The sequence below is a fragment of the Pecten maximus genome, chromosome 12, assembly GCF_902652985.1.
Source record: "Pecten maximus chromosome 12, xPecMax1.1, whole genome shotgun sequence".
Lineage (NCBI taxonomy): Eukaryota > Metazoa > Mollusca > Bivalvia > Pectinida > Pectinidae > Pecten > Pecten maximus.
The window spans coordinates 14,655,653-14,677,470 of NC_047026.1; the positions used below are offsets into that span (position 1 = coordinate 14,655,653).

A 21,818-nucleotide genomic window follows, 5' to 3' on the forward strand; every position below is an offset into this window, starting at 1 on the left:
TATCGTAACGTGATATGTATTGTATCGTGACGTGATATTTATTGTATCGTGACGTGATATGTAAGATCGTGACGTGATATGTATTGTATCATGACGTGATATGTATTGTATCATGACGTGATGTGTATTGTCTCGTGAAGTGATATGTATTGTATCGTGATGTGATATATGTACTGTATCATGACGTGACGTGTATTGTATCGTGACGTGACGTGTATTGTATCGTGACGTGATGTGTATTGTATAGTGACGTGTATTGTATTGTGACGTGATATGTATTGTATCGTGACGTGTATTGTATTGTGACGTGATATGTATTGTATCATGACGTGATATGTATTGTATTGTGACGTGATATGTATTGTATCGTGACGTGATGTGTATTGTATCGTGACGTGATATTTATTGTATCGTGACGTGATATGTATTGTATCGTGACGTGATATGTATTGTATCGTAACGTGATATGTATTGTATCGTAACGTGATATGTATTGTATCGTGACGTGATATTTATTGTATCGTGACGTGATATGTAAGATCGTGACGTGATATGTATTGTATCATGACGTGATATGTATTGTATCATGACGTGATGTGTATTGTCTCGTGAAGTGATATGTATTGTATCGTGATGTGATATATGTACTGTATCATGACGTGACGTGTATTGTATCGTGACGTGACGTGTATTGTATCGTGACGTGATGTGTATTGTATAGTGACGTGTATTGTATTGTGACGTGATATGTATTGTATCGTGACGTGTATTGTATTGTGACGTGATATGTATTGTATCATGACGTGATATGTATTGTATTGTGACGTGATATGTATTGTATCGTGACGTGATATGTATTGTATCGTGACGTGATATGTATTGTATCGTGACGTGATATGTATTGTATCGTGACGTGATATGTATTGTATCCTGACGTGATATGTATCGTATCGTGACGTGATATGTATTGTATCCTGATGTGATATGTATCGTATCGTGACGTGATATGTATTGTATCGGGACATGATATGTATTGTATCGTGACGTGATATGTATTGTATCGTGACGTGATATTTATTGTATCGTGACGTGATGTGTATTGTATCGTGACGTGATATTTATTGTATCGTGACGTGATATGTATTGTATTGTGACGTGATATGTATTGTATCGTGACGTGATATGTATTATATCGTGACGTGATATGTATCGTATCGTGACGTGATATGTATTGTATCGTGACGTGATATGTATTGTATCGTGACGTGATATGTATTGTATCGTGACGTGATATGTATTGTATCGGGACGTGATATGTATTGTATCGGGACATAATATGTATTGTATCGTGACGTGATGTGTATTGTATCGTGACGTGATATTTATTGTATCGTGACGTGATATGTATTGTATTGTGACGTGCTAGTATTGTATCGTGACGTGATATGTATTGTATCGTGACGTGATATGTATTGTATCGTGACGTGATGTGTATTGTATCGTGACGTGATATGTATTGTATCGTGACGTGTGTGTATTGTATCGTGACGTGATATGTATTATATCGTGACGTGATATGTATTTTATCGTGACGTGATATGTATTGTATCGTGACGTGATATGTATTGTATCGTGACGTGATATGTATTGTATCGGGACGTGATATGTATTGTATCGGTACATAATATGTATTGTATCGTGACGTGATGTGTATTGTATCGTGACGTGATATTTATTGTATCGTGACGTGATATGTATTGTATTGTGACGTGCTAGTATTGTATCGTGACGTGATATGTATTGTATCGTGACGTGATATGTATTGTATCGTGACGTGATGTGTATTGTATCGTGACGTGATATGTATTGTATCGTGACGTGTGTGTATTGTATCGTGACGTGATATGTATTATATCGTGACGTGATATGTATTGTATCGTGACGTGATATGTATTGTATCGTGACGTGATATATATTTTATCGTGATTATTTTATCATGACGTAAATTTGAATGAAAATACACACAACCACGGTATGTGTGGAGGAAACATATCAGTGTGTAAATAGTGTATATTTTACAACCATAATAATGGATTTGCATAGAGTTCATTAGCTAATTGTTCCGAGTGAAGTCTGTAGTTAATTGTTTTCAATCATAAAGGATGACTAGTGTTAGACTCAAAGGTAATACATGAGATTCTAAATTCACTACCACTATTTCCCATTTTTTATTACTTCCCCTCCAAATATTCTCCTATAAAGTAATAACCTATGATCGTCCTAACCAAACTACCATTATAATTTCACAAAGTGCGAATCCTGAACAGCTATCTGAATACAATATTCTACAATTTTCACGCATAGACCAACAGTTTAATAGATCTGTTTTGTAATATTTTATCTTTTATTTGTGATAAATATAGTCGTCGTCGATGTCGTTGTTGTTTGACAATCGTAGATTTACCTGCTTGTATCACGACCTAAGCTGCTGGGGTTGCATCATCATCACCGGTATTGTGTCATCATACAGCAGGCGAGTTCAGTAGCGTTTAACTCGATCACAGATGTTCGGAAATTTCTGATGCGAAAAATCCTTTTGAATCCCATTATGTGGATTTCAAAAGAGTTTATCTCTGGGAGTGAGTGGCATTGTGTTGGTCTGTCGTTAGCCATTGTACATTGTCGATACGAGTATGAATTGTGTGTAGCCACAGCTAAAATACTCAATGAGCATATTTTTGGCCAGATTGTGTCGTTATCGGAACATAATTTTCTAGTCATTAAACGACTTACGGTCGCTTGGTTTGACTGTCTTTCTTCAGCTTCTGGCACCTGTCAAATAGTAGTTCAGCTTGATGAAGCGGTGATGTCCCACAAATACAGCGTAATTGGTCTTGAACTACGAGAGTTCAGGGTTCGATCCATGGTTTGGCCCGTTTATACAATGATATATAATGTATCTGCTTACATTTCTTTTCTAATAAGCAATGTTGCTTAAAGGATGAAAATATACAAAGCCCGATGTCATCACAATCTTAATCTTCAATCAGGTATTTGTCAAATCGAAATATCGAATCATCCAGCAATCATGGTGACAAACCCTGCACGAGATGTATGTGATTTTATGTTTATCACGGATATTGTATGGAAGTCGTGTCAGTGAGTATGTGCCTCTACCACATGACCTTGGCACGTTCTTGTGACCAATAATGTAAAATAGCCCCAGGGTCCGCCCCCTAGACCACTATTTGAAATATTAACCCAGGGTCCGATTCCTTTACCACTTTTAACAGTCAGTGATCTAGGGGTCAGACCTGGTCAAATGTTCATTCTGGCCTCTACTAGCATTTCCGCTATGAGTGAACGCTTAGATACCCTGAGTAGCATTGATTTGAGTTTGATGTAAAGGAGACACTTTTTCAATTCAATTCTTTATTAGTCTTGAGAGTATACATCTCATCAACATCATACAATTACAAAAATATAATTCAAGTCAGCTCGGGTAGAGCAATGTACTGGCACATGACAGTATAGCATGCATATACGCATATAAATATGATTCAATAAGTTGAATGAACAGTATGGAACAAACTACAATCGGAAGCCATCAGAGCAGAACGTAGTAAAGATGGTTGGAATAAAAACTCGCCCAGATTACTTAATTCTTTAACATTACCAGTAGATAGTAAATTGAATAACTTATAAACAGTGATTAGCCCTATAGTGAGGCTTTACATATTTTATTCTGAGACCGTTAAAGTAGGGACATTTTAAAATGAAGTGGTTTTCATCTTCTACGTCATTCTTGTCCAGTTATGATTTCAGCCCAGTGTTCCCGCGCTCGATATCCAGGTGAATTACATCCCCGAGGTGTGGTAGGTAGCCTAGCAAGTTAAATTTAATCTTACGATATTTTATTCAAAATTCATTTAGGGGATAGTAAGTTGTTTTGAGTGGCTATACTGGCGATTAGAACATGAAATTTGGTTTGAACTCGAGACCGATAGGTCGAGAGTTTAAACCAAATTTCATGTTCTAATCGCCAGTATAGCCACGAAAAACAACGTACTATCCCCATTCTAACACGTTTACTATCGCATATATTTAGAAACATTGTTTTACAGTGTTATAAGTACGCTGCTAAGTACTCTGTGACCTCCGTTAGTGACGTGTCATACTGTGGCGGATTGACCAATCAGAGAGAAGCTATCAAAGTCGGTCAATTAGCCACGCCCATACTGGCGAGAGCTCGGTCTGTATGTTAACGAAGCGGGGTATTTGGATTGTTGTGAAAATCCTGTTTCCGAAGATTTGAAGACATATTTGGATTTACGCAGTATGCTTAACGACATGTGCATTTTAGCAAAGTCAGGGTTGATGTGTTTCTACAGACTCAATTAACCGTTATGTGAAGCTGTGTGCACTTGTTCCATTTCATTTCGGATTTTACTTGACCTTAGATGCTTACACACGGACGAAATGAGCGTTTCAATCAATAGATGACGGTAAGAATGATGTTAACGATTTTTGTTAAATTTCTTAAGTTAATTCATTCTATTCGATTTCTTAACTTTAGATTCCAATATCACGGGTCATCAATCATAAATGGTGCAGAGTGTTGAATTTCGCTACGATTCGAACTTGACGCCATATTGTTTTGATTAGAAACGGGGCGTGGCTTAACACGATATGTCATGGTTCTATCGCAGATTAGAAGTCGGTCCGCAACCAATCAAAACACGCGTTGCAAACGAATCGTGTTAGAATCAAATATACATACCTTTTTATAATTTGGGATAGGAAAACAACGTTAAAGCTTATATTAAATCACTTCCTAAGTACACACAAAAGCAAATGAATCCTCGTATCTGGAAACACTTTGTTTGCATTATAGGATGAATAATAACAAGTAAATAACTATCATATACATGTGGTGAACAGATAAAATTGTAATATATCTAATTATGACGCCTTGGATAATGATTACATATCATCAAGTACGTGTTACATGTACAGAACAATATATTAATGTGATATGATAACAAATACATGTAGTTAGTTTGGTTTGGTTTATTTTGTTTAACGTCCTATTAACAGCTAAGGTCATTTAAGGACGGCCTCCCGTGCGTGCGACATGCATGCGTGTGGCGAAGTGCGTATGTGTGTTTTGGGAGGCTGCGGTATGTTCGTGTTACGTCTCCTTGTGATAGGCCGGAACTTTTACCGATTTATAGTGCGACCTCACTGAAGCATACTGCCGAAGATACCCAGCAGGACACCCCACCCAGTCACATTATACTGACAACAGGCGAACCAGTCGTCCCACTCCTAATATGCTGAGCGCTAAGCAGGAGCAGCAACTACCATTTTTAAAGACTCTGGTATGTCTCGGCTAGGGGACATGTAATTAGCTAAAACGCTTACTTGGTTTGATATCATTTTGGACAGCTAAAAATATTTCTTCAATTATCTGTTGAGAGTTATCACCATTTCCCCAGAGAAGAGTGGTTTCATTGATATTTATATCTACAGACAAAATTATAAAGAACCTATAGTTTAAAATAATTTCATTGCCAAGATATAAGGGGTTTGGCGCAAGCTGAATCGATATGCACAATACTATAATTGGCTTATGAAACGGAGAGAATGCATAAGGATGATTTTATAAGTAAAGTGAGGACGTCCCTTGGGATAAGAACACGTCTTCAATATAGCGGAAGTGATACAGTTATTGTGTGTCTACACCACGAGATAAGTTTTACAATACGTTGTAACGAGATGTTGTTTTATGGGTTTAACACGTGTTGTTTGTTCAATAGTTTATTGGCTATTAGCCTTTCGGTTAATCGGCAAAAACATGATATAATACAAACTGAGTAGTTAATACAGACATATAATGGAGGATAACGGGATAGCATTGTAATGGGGATAAATATTCATTCGCGTGTTTGTCACAATGCATGTTACTAGTATCAGAATTATCACAAGTTTATAATGACACTGTTTTATTCTATAGATGGGGAGTGTTTTTCACACTTTATATAAATTAATATATGATCATTTGTTTTATTGTCGCAAAACTTTCTATATACACCAAGTCTTTCATTTGGGTTGATACCAGAATTCATCAACCCAAGAAACAACCATATTTAACGATGACGTAGTTTTTGAAGGATAACCAGGATTGTATCTTAATATTTTACCAGCATTTGATCCCAGTGTTCTCGACTTTCAGTCATAGAAGAAGTGAATTTTATTGAAATGGCGTCTCGTATTGAAGGTCAAATGCTACCTTATAACAAAGAGGAATGATTACCATTTTACAGTAACAAGATAACAGTGATTGGCTGAAGCTGAAGGACGCTGGCATATTTCCTATGTTTTGCGGTTCGTGATGACGCACGGCTTCAATCACGTGATAACATTTTCTTTAGTTGAAATGCCATCATATTTGTTAAGGTATTTATGCGTGAAGATCTTTTGAAAAGAGCTTTGCTGATATCTGCAGTTTCACGACATGAATTCCTCAACATCGCGATAGATTAGATTTTACGGGAGTATGGATTACACTGCGCAATAGAAAGTCAATGGATTTTACAGAAAGACATGAAAACGGTTATATAAAACGGAGTTTGTGTTGTTATGTTTGAGAAATGATATTGCGAATCCCAACATCACTATAATTTACTGCGATACTGTCTAAATGAGGTGCAATCGGTATATGTGTAAGGAAAGGTAATTTTGGGTCATAATGTTATGAGAAATTTTCGGGTTTGTAAATAAATTGTTGATATGAGATTCCTGTTTCATGTACATGCAGTACATCGTGAGAAGCCATATGAGTTTGTTTGTTTACTGGGTTGTATCGGCCTGTCAACATTCATGGTCATTTTGAGACTATCCGGGTCTCCTCCCTTGACAATGCCTCACTTTTGGCCTTTAGTTGAGCGTTCGCCCCTGTGAGGAAGGCTTTCGGTTCTGTCCCCTGGCCGAGACATACCAGAGTCTTTAAAAATGGTAGTTGCTTCTCCTGCTTAGCGCTCAGCATATAAGGAGTGGGACGACTGGTTCACCCGTTGTCAGTATAATGTGACCTAGGTGGGGTGTGCTGCTGGGTGTCTTCGGCAGTATGCTTCAGTGAGGTCGCACTATAAATCGGCAAAAGTTCCGGCCTATCACAAGGAGACTTAACACGAACATACCGCAGCCTCCCAAAACACACATACGCACTCACCACACACATGCATGTCGCACGCACGGGAGGCCGTCCTTAAATGACCTCAGCTGTTAATAGGACGTTAAACAAAATAAACCAAACCAAACCAAACTCCTTGTAGTAAATGGTAACTAACTCATCGATTGCCATACGACATGACTGTGTGATGCCATCCAGAGCAATTAAGGTAAAGTGTCTTGCCCAAGGACACAACCACGACATCACAGACCGGTCCTTTTTTCAGGTTCCAGAGAAAGAAATTCCCGATACGGTTATAGAGTGTCAACCCAAGCACCTGGGATCTTCACCCAAAGTTACTTGGCCGGCGCTCTGACTGAGCTATGCCATTTCAAATCTAGCAATGGGCGGTAAACCAGCAACTTACTAAAAGTATCGGTAAGGGGTAAAATCCTCAAAATACATCCCGTACATAATCTCATGCAGATAGTATCTTGCAGTTTCAATTTCATAATAATCGTCACAAGTTTTATGAATCTCGGAAGAAACGAATAATCGCGATTTTATTTTTTCAATTTGCGAAAAACCATGATAACAGCCCTTCTCAAAGACTGTTTGACATGAAAGACGAAACAGCGATATTTGTACCCCATATTTATTGTGTGGCATTTTAAAATATGTATTGAAAGGTAAAGCGTGTATATTTGCCTATGCAATAAGTTAACAATATATTCTGACCTTTAGCAAAGGCTTTGTACCAAGCTGAGGATTCCCAGTGGTAAAACCATGAGTTTACATGCACTCTGTGACGATCAATGATTTTATCTCGACATGTAAATGCCATTCTTTATGGATACATTTTATCACAGGGACTTGGCACACACGTCCTATCCCACGGTCCGTGTATGTGTATGTATAGACAGTTGGTTGGCGGATTTGTGCCAAGTCCCAGTGCATTTTACTGTTTTTATGTAGTGGGTAAAGAACCTGCGCTGTCATAAACATTGTACTTTACCTTTCTCAAATGTACTCTAACGAAACTAGTGAACTTAGTAACCCGGTAGTTTTGGATACAGGCTTCATGTTCGACGTCCGTACAACAGTCTGACGTATACCGGTGGTCAGGACCCCCCCCCCTTTTTTTTTTTTTTTTTTTTTTTACGAATATCCTGGATCCGCGCCTGGTTTGTAATAGTTGATTATAACAATTTTCGTGATAGTGCTTTAGAGTAACAGTCTAAAGACGATTTCGTAGCCGTTTGCCACAGCGGTAACTGACAATGACAACTGTTTATTCTTGTAAACAGTACAGTGCAGGGAATATGAATATTACATATGGATAACAATAATACAAGGTAAAACAAGATGGACAGGAATAGAACACGGTATTACTTGCTTGTGGAGGGATTAGTAGTGGTACTGGGGAGGGATGAACTGTACTTAGTCTACCCGAGGAGAGAAACCAAGTGTTACCTCCTACATACTTACCTGGGGATAAATTATAATTTGATGTATTGTCCTGCTTTACTTGGAACTTCTAAAAGAAAATTAATATGCAAATGTTTATAATACTTTAAAACATTTTAATCAAATTTGTTAAACATGAAACATTTGCAGTGATACATAAATCAGTGTTGAAAATATCTACACCTGGAAAAATCAATTGTATTTGGTACAAAATGACATTTTTTGCACATAAGAAATGCGTTTTGATCTTCAAACACATGTGCAAATATGTACTGCTGTGTAAACAAAGCTCCTCTAAGCCCCAATTGGCCTACTTCCGAATGCTTATTTAAATAATTTGAAGAGAGAAAGACCCTTTATTTCTATCACAGACGTTCATATCCCTGTGGCCTCGATACAACAAGGGCATTTATAACGGGCGTCTCCACAACAAATGGGATTATTCGTTTTCGATGTCATGTATTGCATGAGATTTAATACAACAGATAATGAGGACTATAATGAGAGACCAATATTTTCAAGCGGCAGGTGAATGACGCTGTCTGTAGGAGCCGGTTCTAAACCGAGACGAGGGGACCCATATACTCTCGCATATATATATTAAGGTGTAGACAAAACGTAACCGAATAGACTTACATTCATAGTATACGAGAGTCTAGTCGATTCAATTTCGTATATTTAACACCAGTACACAGGGTTCATACGCTATTCGTCTGATGAAAGTGAAAATATTCACCACAGTCTATTCACATATAGAGAAAACTTCATGGTTTTAGACAGTGGTATAATCCTTTTTTATTTATTCTATATTTATTCATTTTTTGTATTGCTTTAGATGACACGTGACACGTCCGGAACATCTTGTGTTGTTTTCATTTCCAATTGTCTCGTTATAAATAATTGTTTTTGTGCATATTTTGACCCATTTTTTTAATTCAACACATATAGTCTAGGTATTCGTCTTTAATTCATTCGAATTATAGATACCAAGATTGATTACATTATGAAGCAATGATGACTAGTTCTAAACGTCTTAACAACTTAAACGAGTGTGACGTAACATTTGATATCTACATAGACGACACTATCACTCAGAAATATAATAAGTTTTAGGTAAGCCTCTAATGAGTTGAAAATGACTTTATAATTCGTACGTATATGACCCTTTTCGTGAGTACGACTGAATCATCTGAAGATCTGACAGTGGCTATTGATAGGACGTGAAGCGGTACAAACCGATGCGTGTACACGACATTTCAGTTTTGTTTCAATCTCTTCAAGATTACTGGCCCAATCTTTATGATTCTGTATGCTCGATGTATCATTTTATCCGTTTCACTTATAGGCGCAGCATATTGCTTCATCAGTCCAGGTGCTGACTAATGTTAGATCATGTTTATGGGACCGTACGTCAATTACTGAACGAATTCACAGAGTGACGTCATATCATATCGTTTTGCGCATTTCGCCTTCCACCCAATTTCCTCACACCAGGCACTAGGGATGTCTATATCTGGTGATGGAGTTCGCGGGGCCGACTTGAAGGACGTTTTTGTCAGTGTCTTAATCTGATATAACGTTGACAAAGAATATACCTCTAAATAGTGTGTTTTTCTGTATTGTTTATTTGAGGACGGAGTGAACAACTGTTAGAAGGGGAATTCAGATTTTGTTTCTCATATTTTTTGTTTCAAGTAAGACCTACTGATTATTACAAGTGCAGTGGTGCATGACCAACTGTGTGACAGTTCAGAGAACATTGGTCTGAATTTGTAATATCCCCAGAGTGTATTACGGTCCTTTATACAGAAAAGGAGATTACAAAATTTTCGGTACATGTTCTCAGCAATGAAAATTACGTATAAATTACCCATGTGTAAAATGATGACAACTACATGTTTTAATCACTGTTTTCAAAAATGAGAATGGTTCAACGGCAGACTATGGTATCCTAAAACGGGATGACTAATCTCGTTCGGTCATTTGGCGGGAACCTTGACCCATATAGGACAGTAGGGCCCAATAGGTTACGTTTGTTCCTGGTACAGTTTGTACTTGAACCCTAATTGGCCATGGTACAAGGTTGTAACATTGAATGTTTTTACAAGAATTTAGCAGTGAAGTGTTATCGAATATATCAAAATAATTGTGATTTTGAAAATTAATTAGAATGATTAAACGACAGCGAGTGAAGGCTATTGTGTAAAGTTAGAACTTGTAATCGTAGAAACTGGGAGATGGCAAAATATTGAATATAAAAATAGAATTTGTCATTATTGCAATGCAAGTGAAATCGGAGATGAATTCCACTATTTATTGAAATGTCCTTATTTGAATACAGAAAGAAAGATATATCTAGGTAAGTATGTATACGAATAGCCAAATATTATTCAGAAATAATGAACACAAAAAATAACAAAAAGTTAAGAAATTTATGTAGATTTATTGAAATTATGTTTCAAAAAGTCTCATGATCTGTCCTCCACATGATCTGTCCTCCACATGATCTGTCCTCTACATGATCTGTCCTCCACATGATCTGTCCTCCACATGATCTGCCCTCCACATGATCTGTCCTCCACATGATCTGTCCTCCACATGATCCGTCCTCTACATGATCTGTCCTCCACATGACCTGTCCTCCACATGATCTGTCCTCCACATGATCCGTCCTCCACATGATCCGTCCTCTACATGATCTGTCCTCTACATGATATGTCCTCCACATGATCTGTCCTCCACATGATCTGTCCTCCACATGATCTGTCCTCCACATGATCTGTCCTCCACATGATCCGTCCTCCACATGATCCGTCCTCCGCATGATCTATCCTTCACATGATCTGTCCTCCACATGATCTATCCTCCACATGATCTGTTCTACACATGATCTGTCCTCTACATGATCTGTCCTCCACATGATCTGTCCTCCACATGATCTGTCATCCACATGATCCGTCCTCCACATGATCTGTCCTCCACATGATATGTCCTCCACATGATCTGCCCTCCACATGATCTGTCCTCCACATGATCTGTCCTCCACATGATCCGTCCTCTACATGATCTGTCCTCCACATGACCTGTCCTCCACATGATCCGTCCTCCACATGATCCGTCCTCCACATGATCTGTCCTCCACATGATCCGTCCTCCACATGATCTGTCCTCCACATGATCTGTCCTCCACATGATCTGTCCTCCACATGATCCGTCCTCCACATGATCTGTCCTCCACATGATCCGTCCTCCACACGATCCGTCCTCCACATGATCTGTCCTCCACATGATCTGTCCTCCACATGATCTGATCCACATGATCTGTCCTCCACATGATCCGTCCTCCACATGATCTGTCCTCTACATGATCTGTCCTCTACATGATCTGTCCTCCACATGATCTGTCCTCCACATGATCTGTCCTCCACATGATCCGTCCTCAACATGATCTGTCCTCAACATGATCTGTCCTCCACATGATCTGTCCTCCACACGACCTGTCCTCCACATGATCTGTCCTCCACATGATCTGTCCTCTACATCATCTGTCCTCTACATGACCTGTCCTCCACATGATCTGTCCTCCACATGATCTGTCCTCCACATGATCCGTCCTCTACATGATCTGTCCTAGACATGATCCGTCCTCCACATGATCTGTCCTCTACATGATCTGTCCTCCACATGATCTGTCCTCCACACGATCTGTCCTCCACATGATCTGTCCTCCACATGATCCGTCCTCCACATGATATGTCCTCTACATGATCCGTCCTCCACATGTCTGTCCTCTACATGATCTGTCCTCAACATGATCCTTCCTCTACATGATCTGTCCTCCACATGCATCAGATTCGTTTTCTTTGTATATTGCTGTAACTATGTTTTTCTCTGTACATCTAATTTTGTGAAGAGAAATGAAATAAAGTTTGAAAGTTTGAAATGTAGGTTGACCGTTTTGTTTTATAAACTGTCCCTCGTAAACACGATAAAAGTAATTTCCTTTATTTGAATAATTATTATAACCTAGTTTTGTATTGAACATTCATGTCCTTCACTTAATCCAAACAAATTTAGCATCCCGAAAAACTGCATGCTGAGTTTCTGAATGGTCATCCTCTCAATAAAATTTAATAGAATCTACGACTCCTTACATTTAAAAAAAAAAGTTATATAGTTTTAGCTCGTCTGTTCGAAGCTTATGTTGTTACCCCGGCGTCGGCGTCGGCGTCGCGTCGGCGTTGGATTTTCAAATGTTAAGTTTTTGGTGCAAGTGTTGAAAAGCATAGTAATTTATCGTAATATGGTCCCTGTGAGGGTTAAACTATCCCTTGCCAGAGTCAAACTAAAATATTTTTTGGGAAAAAAAACCCATATTATTTTTGAAATTTTTTGGACTTTTTTGCGTTAAGTTTTTGGTGCAAGTGTTGAAAGATATTAATACATCACTTTATTATTGCACCAGGGTGCTGATATTTGGCAATAGAGTCTCTCTGGTGTAAGACTATGCCTTCCTGGATTTATTTTTTTTTTAATCTGTTTTTTTTTTTTTTTTACTTTGCATTAAGTTTCTGTTGCGAGTGTTGAAAGGCATATTAATACATGGTATTAGGGTCCCTGTGGGGGTTAAACTATCCCTTGCCGGAGTTAAACTGAAATATTTAAACATTTTTGTGTAAGTGTTGAAAGCTTTTAACACGTTACTTTATAATTATACTAGGGTGCTGATATTTGGTAAAAGAGCCCCTCTAATGTTACACTATCCCCTATTGGAGTGAAACTGAACAAAAAAACAATGTGAAAATGCTTACGTTAAGGTGTCCCGACACTTTAACACTAGCCCTCCACCTCTGGGTTCGAAACCTACGTGGGGCAGTTGCCAGGTACTGACCGTAGGCCGGTGGTTTTTCTCCGGGTACTCCGGCTTTCCTCCACCTCCAAAACCTGGCACGTCCTTAAATGACCCTGGCTGTTAATAGGACGTTAAACAAAAACAAACCAAACCAAACGACCAGTAGCACGACCAATTTGCGACTACTTGGCCCGCGATCATGCACGACTGGTCCTGCGTTCATGTGCGACTGGTGGTACGACCGTTCTGCGACCACTTGCGATTTAGAATCGCAGGTCAGAAGTTTTGAACATGACCATCGACCTTGCTGCGACTGACTTTGCGCGTGCGATCACCCACGACCACTGCGACTAGTCGTGCGCTCATGCTACGATTTCCCTGCGATTCCGATTTTCTTCGGTCGCAACTAGGTCGTAACCTGGTCGTAGGTCCGGTGTGACTGGGGCTTAAAGCTATAGTCACACCAGATCGTACGATTTCTGAGTCGTGCGATTGGGGGCGATTTGGCCGAGCTACGACCGATCGGCAATGTTTGTTGCGATGTCTATTCGCGATCGCATACTGCGATTGGTCCTACGACTGGTGGTAGGTCATCGCACGATTGGTGGTGCGCTTGGTCGCGCAATGACTTACGGATTGGAGAAGATTGATCGCAAGATCAATCGTAGGCAATCGAAGGCAATCGTAGGCAATCGTGCGATGAGTGGTGCGATCAGTGACCAATCGCACGATCAGTCGTGGCAACCTGCGACTGCTCGCACGATCAGTCGTGGCAACCTGCGACTGCTCGCACGATCAGTCGTGGCAACCTATGACTGCTCACACGATCACCCATTACCTAGTACTGTCGCCTTCTCGCTCGTCGTTGGTTTCGACGCCGTAGAAGTGCTGCGGCAGCCACTGCACCCAGTTGTTGTTGCTGATGCTGCAGTAACAACATTGCTTGTATATCCGCCATTTTGTTACCTGTACCCAGGAAAGTGGTTTGCGAGGTAAAGACTGGTGGTGCGACCGATCGTAAGGTCGTGCAAACACTCGGGACAGGTCGTGACTGATCGTACGACCAATTGTGAGGTCGTACGATCGGTGGTACCACCAATCGTAGAGTGGCACGACCAGTAGCAGGGGCCGCGGTGGCCGAGTGGTTAAGACAATTGATACTGTTCCTCTTTTTTCAAGGGAGACAACTCTCATTAAAATAAGTTTTTATTTAACATATTTATTCAATTTACAACAGCATAGCTTGTCTCTCGAGTGTTTGTTAATAAATAATTTACACATATATATAAATTGGTACGATTTTGACAATTGCATGAATACACAAAACACAATCTGATCAAGTAAACACTGTTATTACTGCAAATTTGCGAAATCATACCAATTAATATATTTCAATTATTTATTGACAAACATTTGCAAGACGAGCTATGCTGTTCTCCAACAGCTCTTGTAACATGGACGTGCCAATTTGTCGGGACTATAACTAATTGAGGGGCCACGATAGCTCAGGCGGTTAGAGCGCCTGTCACGAAATCTCAGGCGAAGGTCCGATATGCGTGGTTCGACGCTGCCTACCCTAGTCGGTATGTGTTTCTCGGGACGGACCTGTGTTGTCGTGGTTGTGTCCTTGGGCAAGACACTTTACGATAATTGCTCTGAATTGTAAGTGTCGCGGTTCCCGTATGTTGTTCAGTGAGGTAGTCACCAACTACTACAAGGAAACCTCACCACACAATGACCCTGGTTTTTCACAGAGCGATAAACCAAGCAAACAAATATTAACCATTAATGTTAACCATTGTTAACCCATTGTCCATAATAAACATGTACAACCAGGTAAACTCTCACGATATCCAGGGGGCCGCGGTGGCCGAGTGGTTAAGGTGTCCCGACACTTTAACACTAGCCCTCCACCACTGGGTTGCGAGGTCAAAACCTACGTGGGGCAGTTGCCAGGTACTGACCGTAGGCCGGTGGTTTTTCTTCGGGTACTCCGGCTTTCCTCCACCTCCAAAACCTGGCACGTCCTTAAATGACCCTGGCTGTTAATAGGACGTTAAACAAAAACAAACCAAAACAAACCAAATCACCATATCCATATACAAATCACCATATCCACATACTCTACTGAATAGCGAGTGGATGTTTGTCCCAAGTCCTTGTGCCATATGCCGGGTTTAATTTACGTTTCAACGCATGTATAGAAAAGTAACAAATATTAATCATTGATACTAAATACTTAAAAAGAAAGATCCTTATTTTAAACGTTATAAATTACTACAATGTGTTGTCGTGGAATTTTATCCCGCTCCTTGCTTACATTTGGCCATGGAGGGGGATGCTGATCAGTTTCATACAAGTACACATAACGTTACACCTGTTTGTTTACATTGTTACCAGCGATAAGTTATCTGTTAACCTCTCTAGTGGAGTCCGGAGGTAAAGTCCAGGTTTCAGTTATATCATGACCGGGACGTAACGATGATCTAATTTATACATCTATTAACTCAAACCAATTATTAAATTACAGTCTAATTACGTTTTTATCAGCAATGGTGAAGAAGAAGAAGAAGAAGAACTGTAATCCATCGTTGATAAGTTAATAATAAGGATTTCCTATGCGCAAACGGTCATATAACTCTAACAAATAAAAGAGATTAATATAGGGTTCAAAGATTATGTGTAATCTGTTATGATAAATTGCACATCCAATTAGGCAAGCGGTAGCGAATATAATGCGGAAAACTTTGGATGATGATAATTTCCCATGTGCAAAGGGCCATAACTCCAGCTCCAAGAGTACAAAATACGCCCGTCAAATTCCATAATATAGTGTTATACTCTCTTTATACTCTCTTGTATTGAAATATGATTTGAATCGCCTTTGAGTGGTTAAGTGGTATCCCTCTTCCTTCACTACACTATCAATGTCTGATTTTCCAAATGTCTGAAGAATACAAGTAATCAGGAGCCAGTCTCCAACTCATTAAACATAATTTGATATCTCAATTATAAAGCCTACCAATTTTCAAAGAAATCAGAAGAAAACCAGGAAGAGATCTCCAGACAAGATATAAGTACTAGAAATATCCAAAGGGCAATAACGTTTGCAAAAACAGTCAAGTTAAAATGCCTATCAGGGAAACACAACTATATACAATTGACGAAGGATGAGTCACCGACAACTTTAAATCATATCATGATTGTGACGCATACCAAGATTTGGGAAAAAATCGGTCGAAAACTGTACGAGACATCCGGACAAGAATATCCAATAATGGAATAGAAAGGGACAATAACGTTTGCAAAGAATCAAATTCTTTTCGTAGGAACACAACTACATGGCATGATTATAATGCATACCAAGTTTTAAACAAACGTTAAAATCCGGACGAACGATGACATGCCATAATTTACCGTATTTGACGGGAAAACGAATATGGAATGATATGGCACGGGTACAACTAGTTAATTAAGATTACTACCTATGTACAAAGGGCCATAACTCCAGCTCAGCAATAATTGGAATATTGACACATGGTTCTAACTTGACATGCAATATATTCAGATATTAATTAAGGCACATACTGAGTTCCAAAATGAAAAACTGGGAAATGATATCGAAAAAAAAACCCGTCAGGAAACTAAAGAATGACAACGACGACTACGCCGACACTAGCTGCGATAACGTAGCTCTGGATGACGGACGGACAATTTCTGACAGATGGTCGTCCTGCCGGAGAGCAGTGTAGGCAGGGTATGGATATTCGTTCTACGCCGACGCGTGACGACGGACAAAAATAAGTGATCCCGAGTGACAGCCATATTTCGAGGGAACACAATCAAAATATCATCATTCAACGTAAAGTCAATGAACAACTACTTTGTTATCAGACACTTTATCTAGCCAGCCTTGATTGACAGATAACTTTACATACGTAGGATGTATCCGCGCGTTGTATAAGATATTTGTAACGAGACAACCAACATGACAGGTTCTCTCCAATTATTGCTTATTCTCGGGGCGGTTTCACTCCTCCAAGCAACATGTCCGACTATTCCAGTAGTAGCCGACTTCGACACTGAAAGGGTAAGTAATTTAGATAATTAAATATATAATAAGTTCGTCAATGAATAAGAAAGTAATATTCACCTATTAGTCCATAGCTAACGATGTCCGGGATATGGAATCGGCTCTTGCCATTTTTACCAAACTCAACAGAAGTGTTAAATCTGTAAGTCGTTTTTATTTGTGAACCCAGAGGTTTTGGTCACGTGTAAGAGACAGTTGTTCAACAACAATCACATGAAACACCTTTTCTATGATTTAATATATTAGTATACACCTTTATAAGTAAAAGTGTGTTTTGTTTCGACAGTATACAGGCACGTGGTACGAGACGGAGAGATTTGACAACCCATTAGAGTGGTACACGAGATGCGTGTCGGACACGTACATTTCACGTGGAGATGGTAGCTACACTGTCCTGTACAACAGGATCGGGACGTGGTAAGTGTAAACGAGTGGGGCACGCTGAACAGCAGAGAGAGAGAGAGGGGGGGGGGGGGAATAAGGTGGATTGATGACGTCATTCCCAACATTTTGAACTTGTGTTAGAATAAGAAATAAAGATTTATTAAGATCTAGAAAAGTAGAAATATTTACGTGTTTCTTTACAAAATTTCTTCGAGAGGTAGAAAAACAACAACAACAACAACAACAACAACAACAAAAATACAAAACAAAAACAAACAAAAAACAAGAAATATCTCTAAAAAAGATAAACGGCATAGTTTTAATGCTGGTGGTTATAATGTAAAACTGCTGGTGAAATAAATTAACAAACTAATTATATAATGCGTTTCAGCACGGATAACAAAATTATATCAGTTTGAATTATTTTTGGTGATAACAAGACTGCATTTGAATCAGGAATATAACTTTATTTATGTGTTATTTGAATAGATACATCTACTTATTCAGCTTGTATTCAATCTTAACTTGGTTTCGTTTTTAACTGCATATCTGCATTTTGCATTTACCGCTACATTGACCAATCACATACTTCATCTTGACCAGTAACGCCATCTATCGTGTCATATCCGGGGCCAAAAGAATATTATACGGCTATGCCAAAAAAGTCGGATTACTTTTAAAAGTACCTGTAAGTTCACATAAAATGATAGCAAGATATGTAATAAAGACTGAAAAAAAGTGTTTTTATGAGAATGACTAAACTGCATTTAAACTATAGGACGGGAACGAACAGAACAACAGAAGGTGCTCTGGATCTTGTCGATGGGCACCCCGGTCATTTCAGAGCCTCGTTTGCGGGATGTAAGTCACTTTTGTTGTACATTTTGAACCATTTTACATACGACAGTACAGTCGTTATATAAATATATTACATATAGAAGGCAAGTAAACGAAAGAACAAATTCACTAAATATCGTGTACATATGTGTTCAAATCTGAACACGGGACCGACGACAGTTTCTGCTTCTTATTACATTGTAATTAAACTGTATCACATGACACATATAGGATTGACCCTAAACAGGTTTTATAACAATATTTAACCCACCGCAGCAAACAAAGGATAATCTGTATAGTTTTATAACACTATTTCACCTACCGCGACAGACAAAGGTTACTGTTCATAGTTTTATAACAGGTATTCATCTATAACAGGTATTCCCCTACCGTGACAGACAAAGGTTACTGTTCATAGTTTTATAACAGGTATTCCCCTACCGTGACAGACAAAGGTTACTGTTCATAGTTTTATAACAGTTATTACCCTACCGCGACAGACAAAGGTTACTGTTCATAGTTTTATAACAGGTATTCACCTACCGTGACAGACAAAGGTTACTGTTCATAGTTTTATAACAGGTATTCACCTACCGTGACAGACAAAGGTTACTGTTCATAGTTTTATAACAGGTATTCACCTACCGTGACAGACAAAGGTTACTGTTCATAGTTTTATAACTCTATTTCACCTACCGTGACAGACAAAGGTTACTGTCCATAGTTTTATAACACTTTCTCTTACCGCGACAGGCAAAGGTGAACTTCCATATCAACACATGTGTTTATCACTGGATGGACACGCGACCGAAAGAGTCCGGATTTATATAACCTCAAGTCAAGGCCATTGATATACACGTATAGCTTAGACTTTCTGCCAAGGTATCATATAATGCGATATCGGACTATTAATAGATATATCCAATTACCCTGTATATAAGATTTCATTTAGGATGATTGGAATCTAATTCATACATTCAGATTGAAAGAATGAATTAATATACCATATAGAATACTGTATTGTTGAAAACCTTCGCGAGATATTTTATTTAACTATATTCGCGGTTATTAAATATAGCGCGAAAATAATTACCCGGCGATCATCAATACGTACAAACAAATCCCTGTCCAACTGAGAAACACGAAGTATTCGGCCCTTAAAATTCAAAAACTAGACATGTACCTCAAGTTCTAAATGATTTACCGATCTACAAAATGTAGCTGCTTTTGAGGAGTGTACCTAACCTAATCACCTGTGTATGATAACACAATATTCGTGATATAATGATAAAATTTGCTTGTTACCAGGGCTACCATCTGGAAACTACTACATTATAGATACAGACTACAGTGACTATTCCATCGTGTACTCGTGCTCCGACATGTACGGGATCACAAACATAGGTACGTAACCAGACAAGTCATATTTAAGATAATAAGAATAAGTGAGGTTTTTTTCTGTTTATTTATGTTTCCAGTTCATTATAAAACGAAAGCACCAGTGGGCCTAAATTTGCTCACCTGTTCCTCAGCTCACAAAAAAAGTATATTTTGTTGGAACCATGTTATACTTCCAATAGGTAGCGATTTTTGGTAATTTAAGAGAAATATGTAGTTTAAGATATATTAGCACATACATTGTACGTCTATTACCTTGAATTTGTGTAATGAGCAAGGACCCCTAATTAGTTAATGGAAGAAATTAAAGTATGTGAAACTATCAAGACTTATGGCCTCTTTATTATTGAGGATCCATGTTTAGTACATTTGACCCTCGTGCACTTGAAAGTGTTGTGTTGTAGACCAATATTATTATTTTGCACTTGACCTTTTTGTTATTGAGAAATAGTCGTTTAAAGATGTTAAATCTACCTGATATCTGTGATCTAAATTTCAATAAAATTGAACTGTATTTTACTGTATTGATATCTTCTGTACCGTAATGATGATTTTAATTCACTTAATTAATCAATATAAGAAATGTTGCATCTTTATTAAAACAAAAAGAATTCAGCTTGGATAAAATAAATTCACAGACCACTACTTCTTTGGAAACTATGACTGCTGACAAACCACAAACTATATATGTATAAACTGTCATCCCTCGTTTCTTGATCCTATCTCAGTAAAGTTTATTGTTTCAGAACTGGCATGGATCATGTCCCGAGACAGAAGTAGTTTATCAAGCAAGCAGAGATCCAAGTTATACAGGCGATTGACGACACTGGGTATCGACACCTCGCAGTTCATCGTGTCCGATCAAAACGGATGCGAGGCATAAACGTATATCCCAGAGAAAATTGCGGACTACAGGTGTACATGGCACATGGGAGAAATTGGTACATATCAACTATGACGAACAGTACACATTTTGAAATTATACCAAATTTTAATTAACCAAAGGTAAAATAAATCTTCCTCTTATGCTACATTTGGTGTTATTTCGTGATAATATACACATTGAAACAATGCTCACACATAAATTTAGACGGACGTATCAAACCTATGTCCGTCCGTTCGTCAACAATTGGTTCAAGTTTATTCTTGTGGGGTCTAACTAGGATTTCATCAATTCTATATGTGTTTTTTTTTTAAATTCACCTGACCGAACGGCATTCTTTCGTCCGTCAACTTTTCCTAGAAACGGATACAAGTAAAACACGACTCGGTGGACTTTCATCAGAATTGACCTGAAGCAGCCTTGGGGCAAGAAGAGGAACTTGAGGGGCGGAGTCGAATAGAGGAAAAAAGTAAATTCTTTAGAATGCTTCTTACTCTGTGGTAATATATATTTGGCCTGAAGCATCCGTGGGTGATGAGAAGCCATTTTTTCGGTGGATCTGATCCCCAGAGACCTGAGGGGTGGTCCAGTAGGTTAAATATAGCTAATTCTTCAAAATTATTCGTTTGTAGCAATGAACGTCTGGGGGATCCTTGGACGAAGTGGAACCAATTTTGTATAAGCCCTTGGTTGGAAGTAAAAAAAAAAGCAGACTGCTCAAAATTCAAAG

At 38.7% G+C, this 21,818-nt stretch overlaps 1 protein-coding gene across 1 annotated transcript; it reads left to right on the forward strand.

The window, feature by feature from the left end:
* Positions 1–17,246: 17,246 nt before the first annotated feature.
* LOC117339728 (apolipoprotein D-like) lies at positions 17,247–21,238 on the forward strand. Its single transcript, XM_033901444.1, has 5 exons — positions 17,247–17,583; positions 17,873–18,003; positions 18,749–18,831; positions 20,116–20,211; positions 20,952–21,238. Exons 1-5 carry the CDS (start codon positions 17,482–17,484, stop codon positions 21,086–21,088), a joined length of 549 nt encoding a protein of 182 aa, XP_033757335.1. The 5' UTR covers positions 17,247–17,481; the 3' UTR covers positions 21,089–21,238.
* The last annotated feature ends 580 nt before the right edge of the window (positions 21,239–21,818 follow it).

What these genes read in the sequence shown, in the direction of transcription:
- LOC117339728 (XM_033901444.1), top strand. Translation starts at nt 17,482, where the DNA reads ATGACAGGTTCTCTCCAATTATTGCTTATTCTCGGGGCGGTTTCACTC. An exon ending in TACAACAGGATCGGGACGTG is followed by an intron (nt 18,004 to 18,748) that starts GTAAGTGTAAAC and finishes TTTAAACTATAG; the next exon opens with GACGGGAACGAACAGAACAA. An exon ending in CAGAGCCTCGTTTGCGGGAT is followed by an intron (nt 18,832 to 20,115) that starts GTAAGTCACTTT and finishes GCTTGTTACCAG; the next exon opens with GGCTACCATCTGGAAACTAC.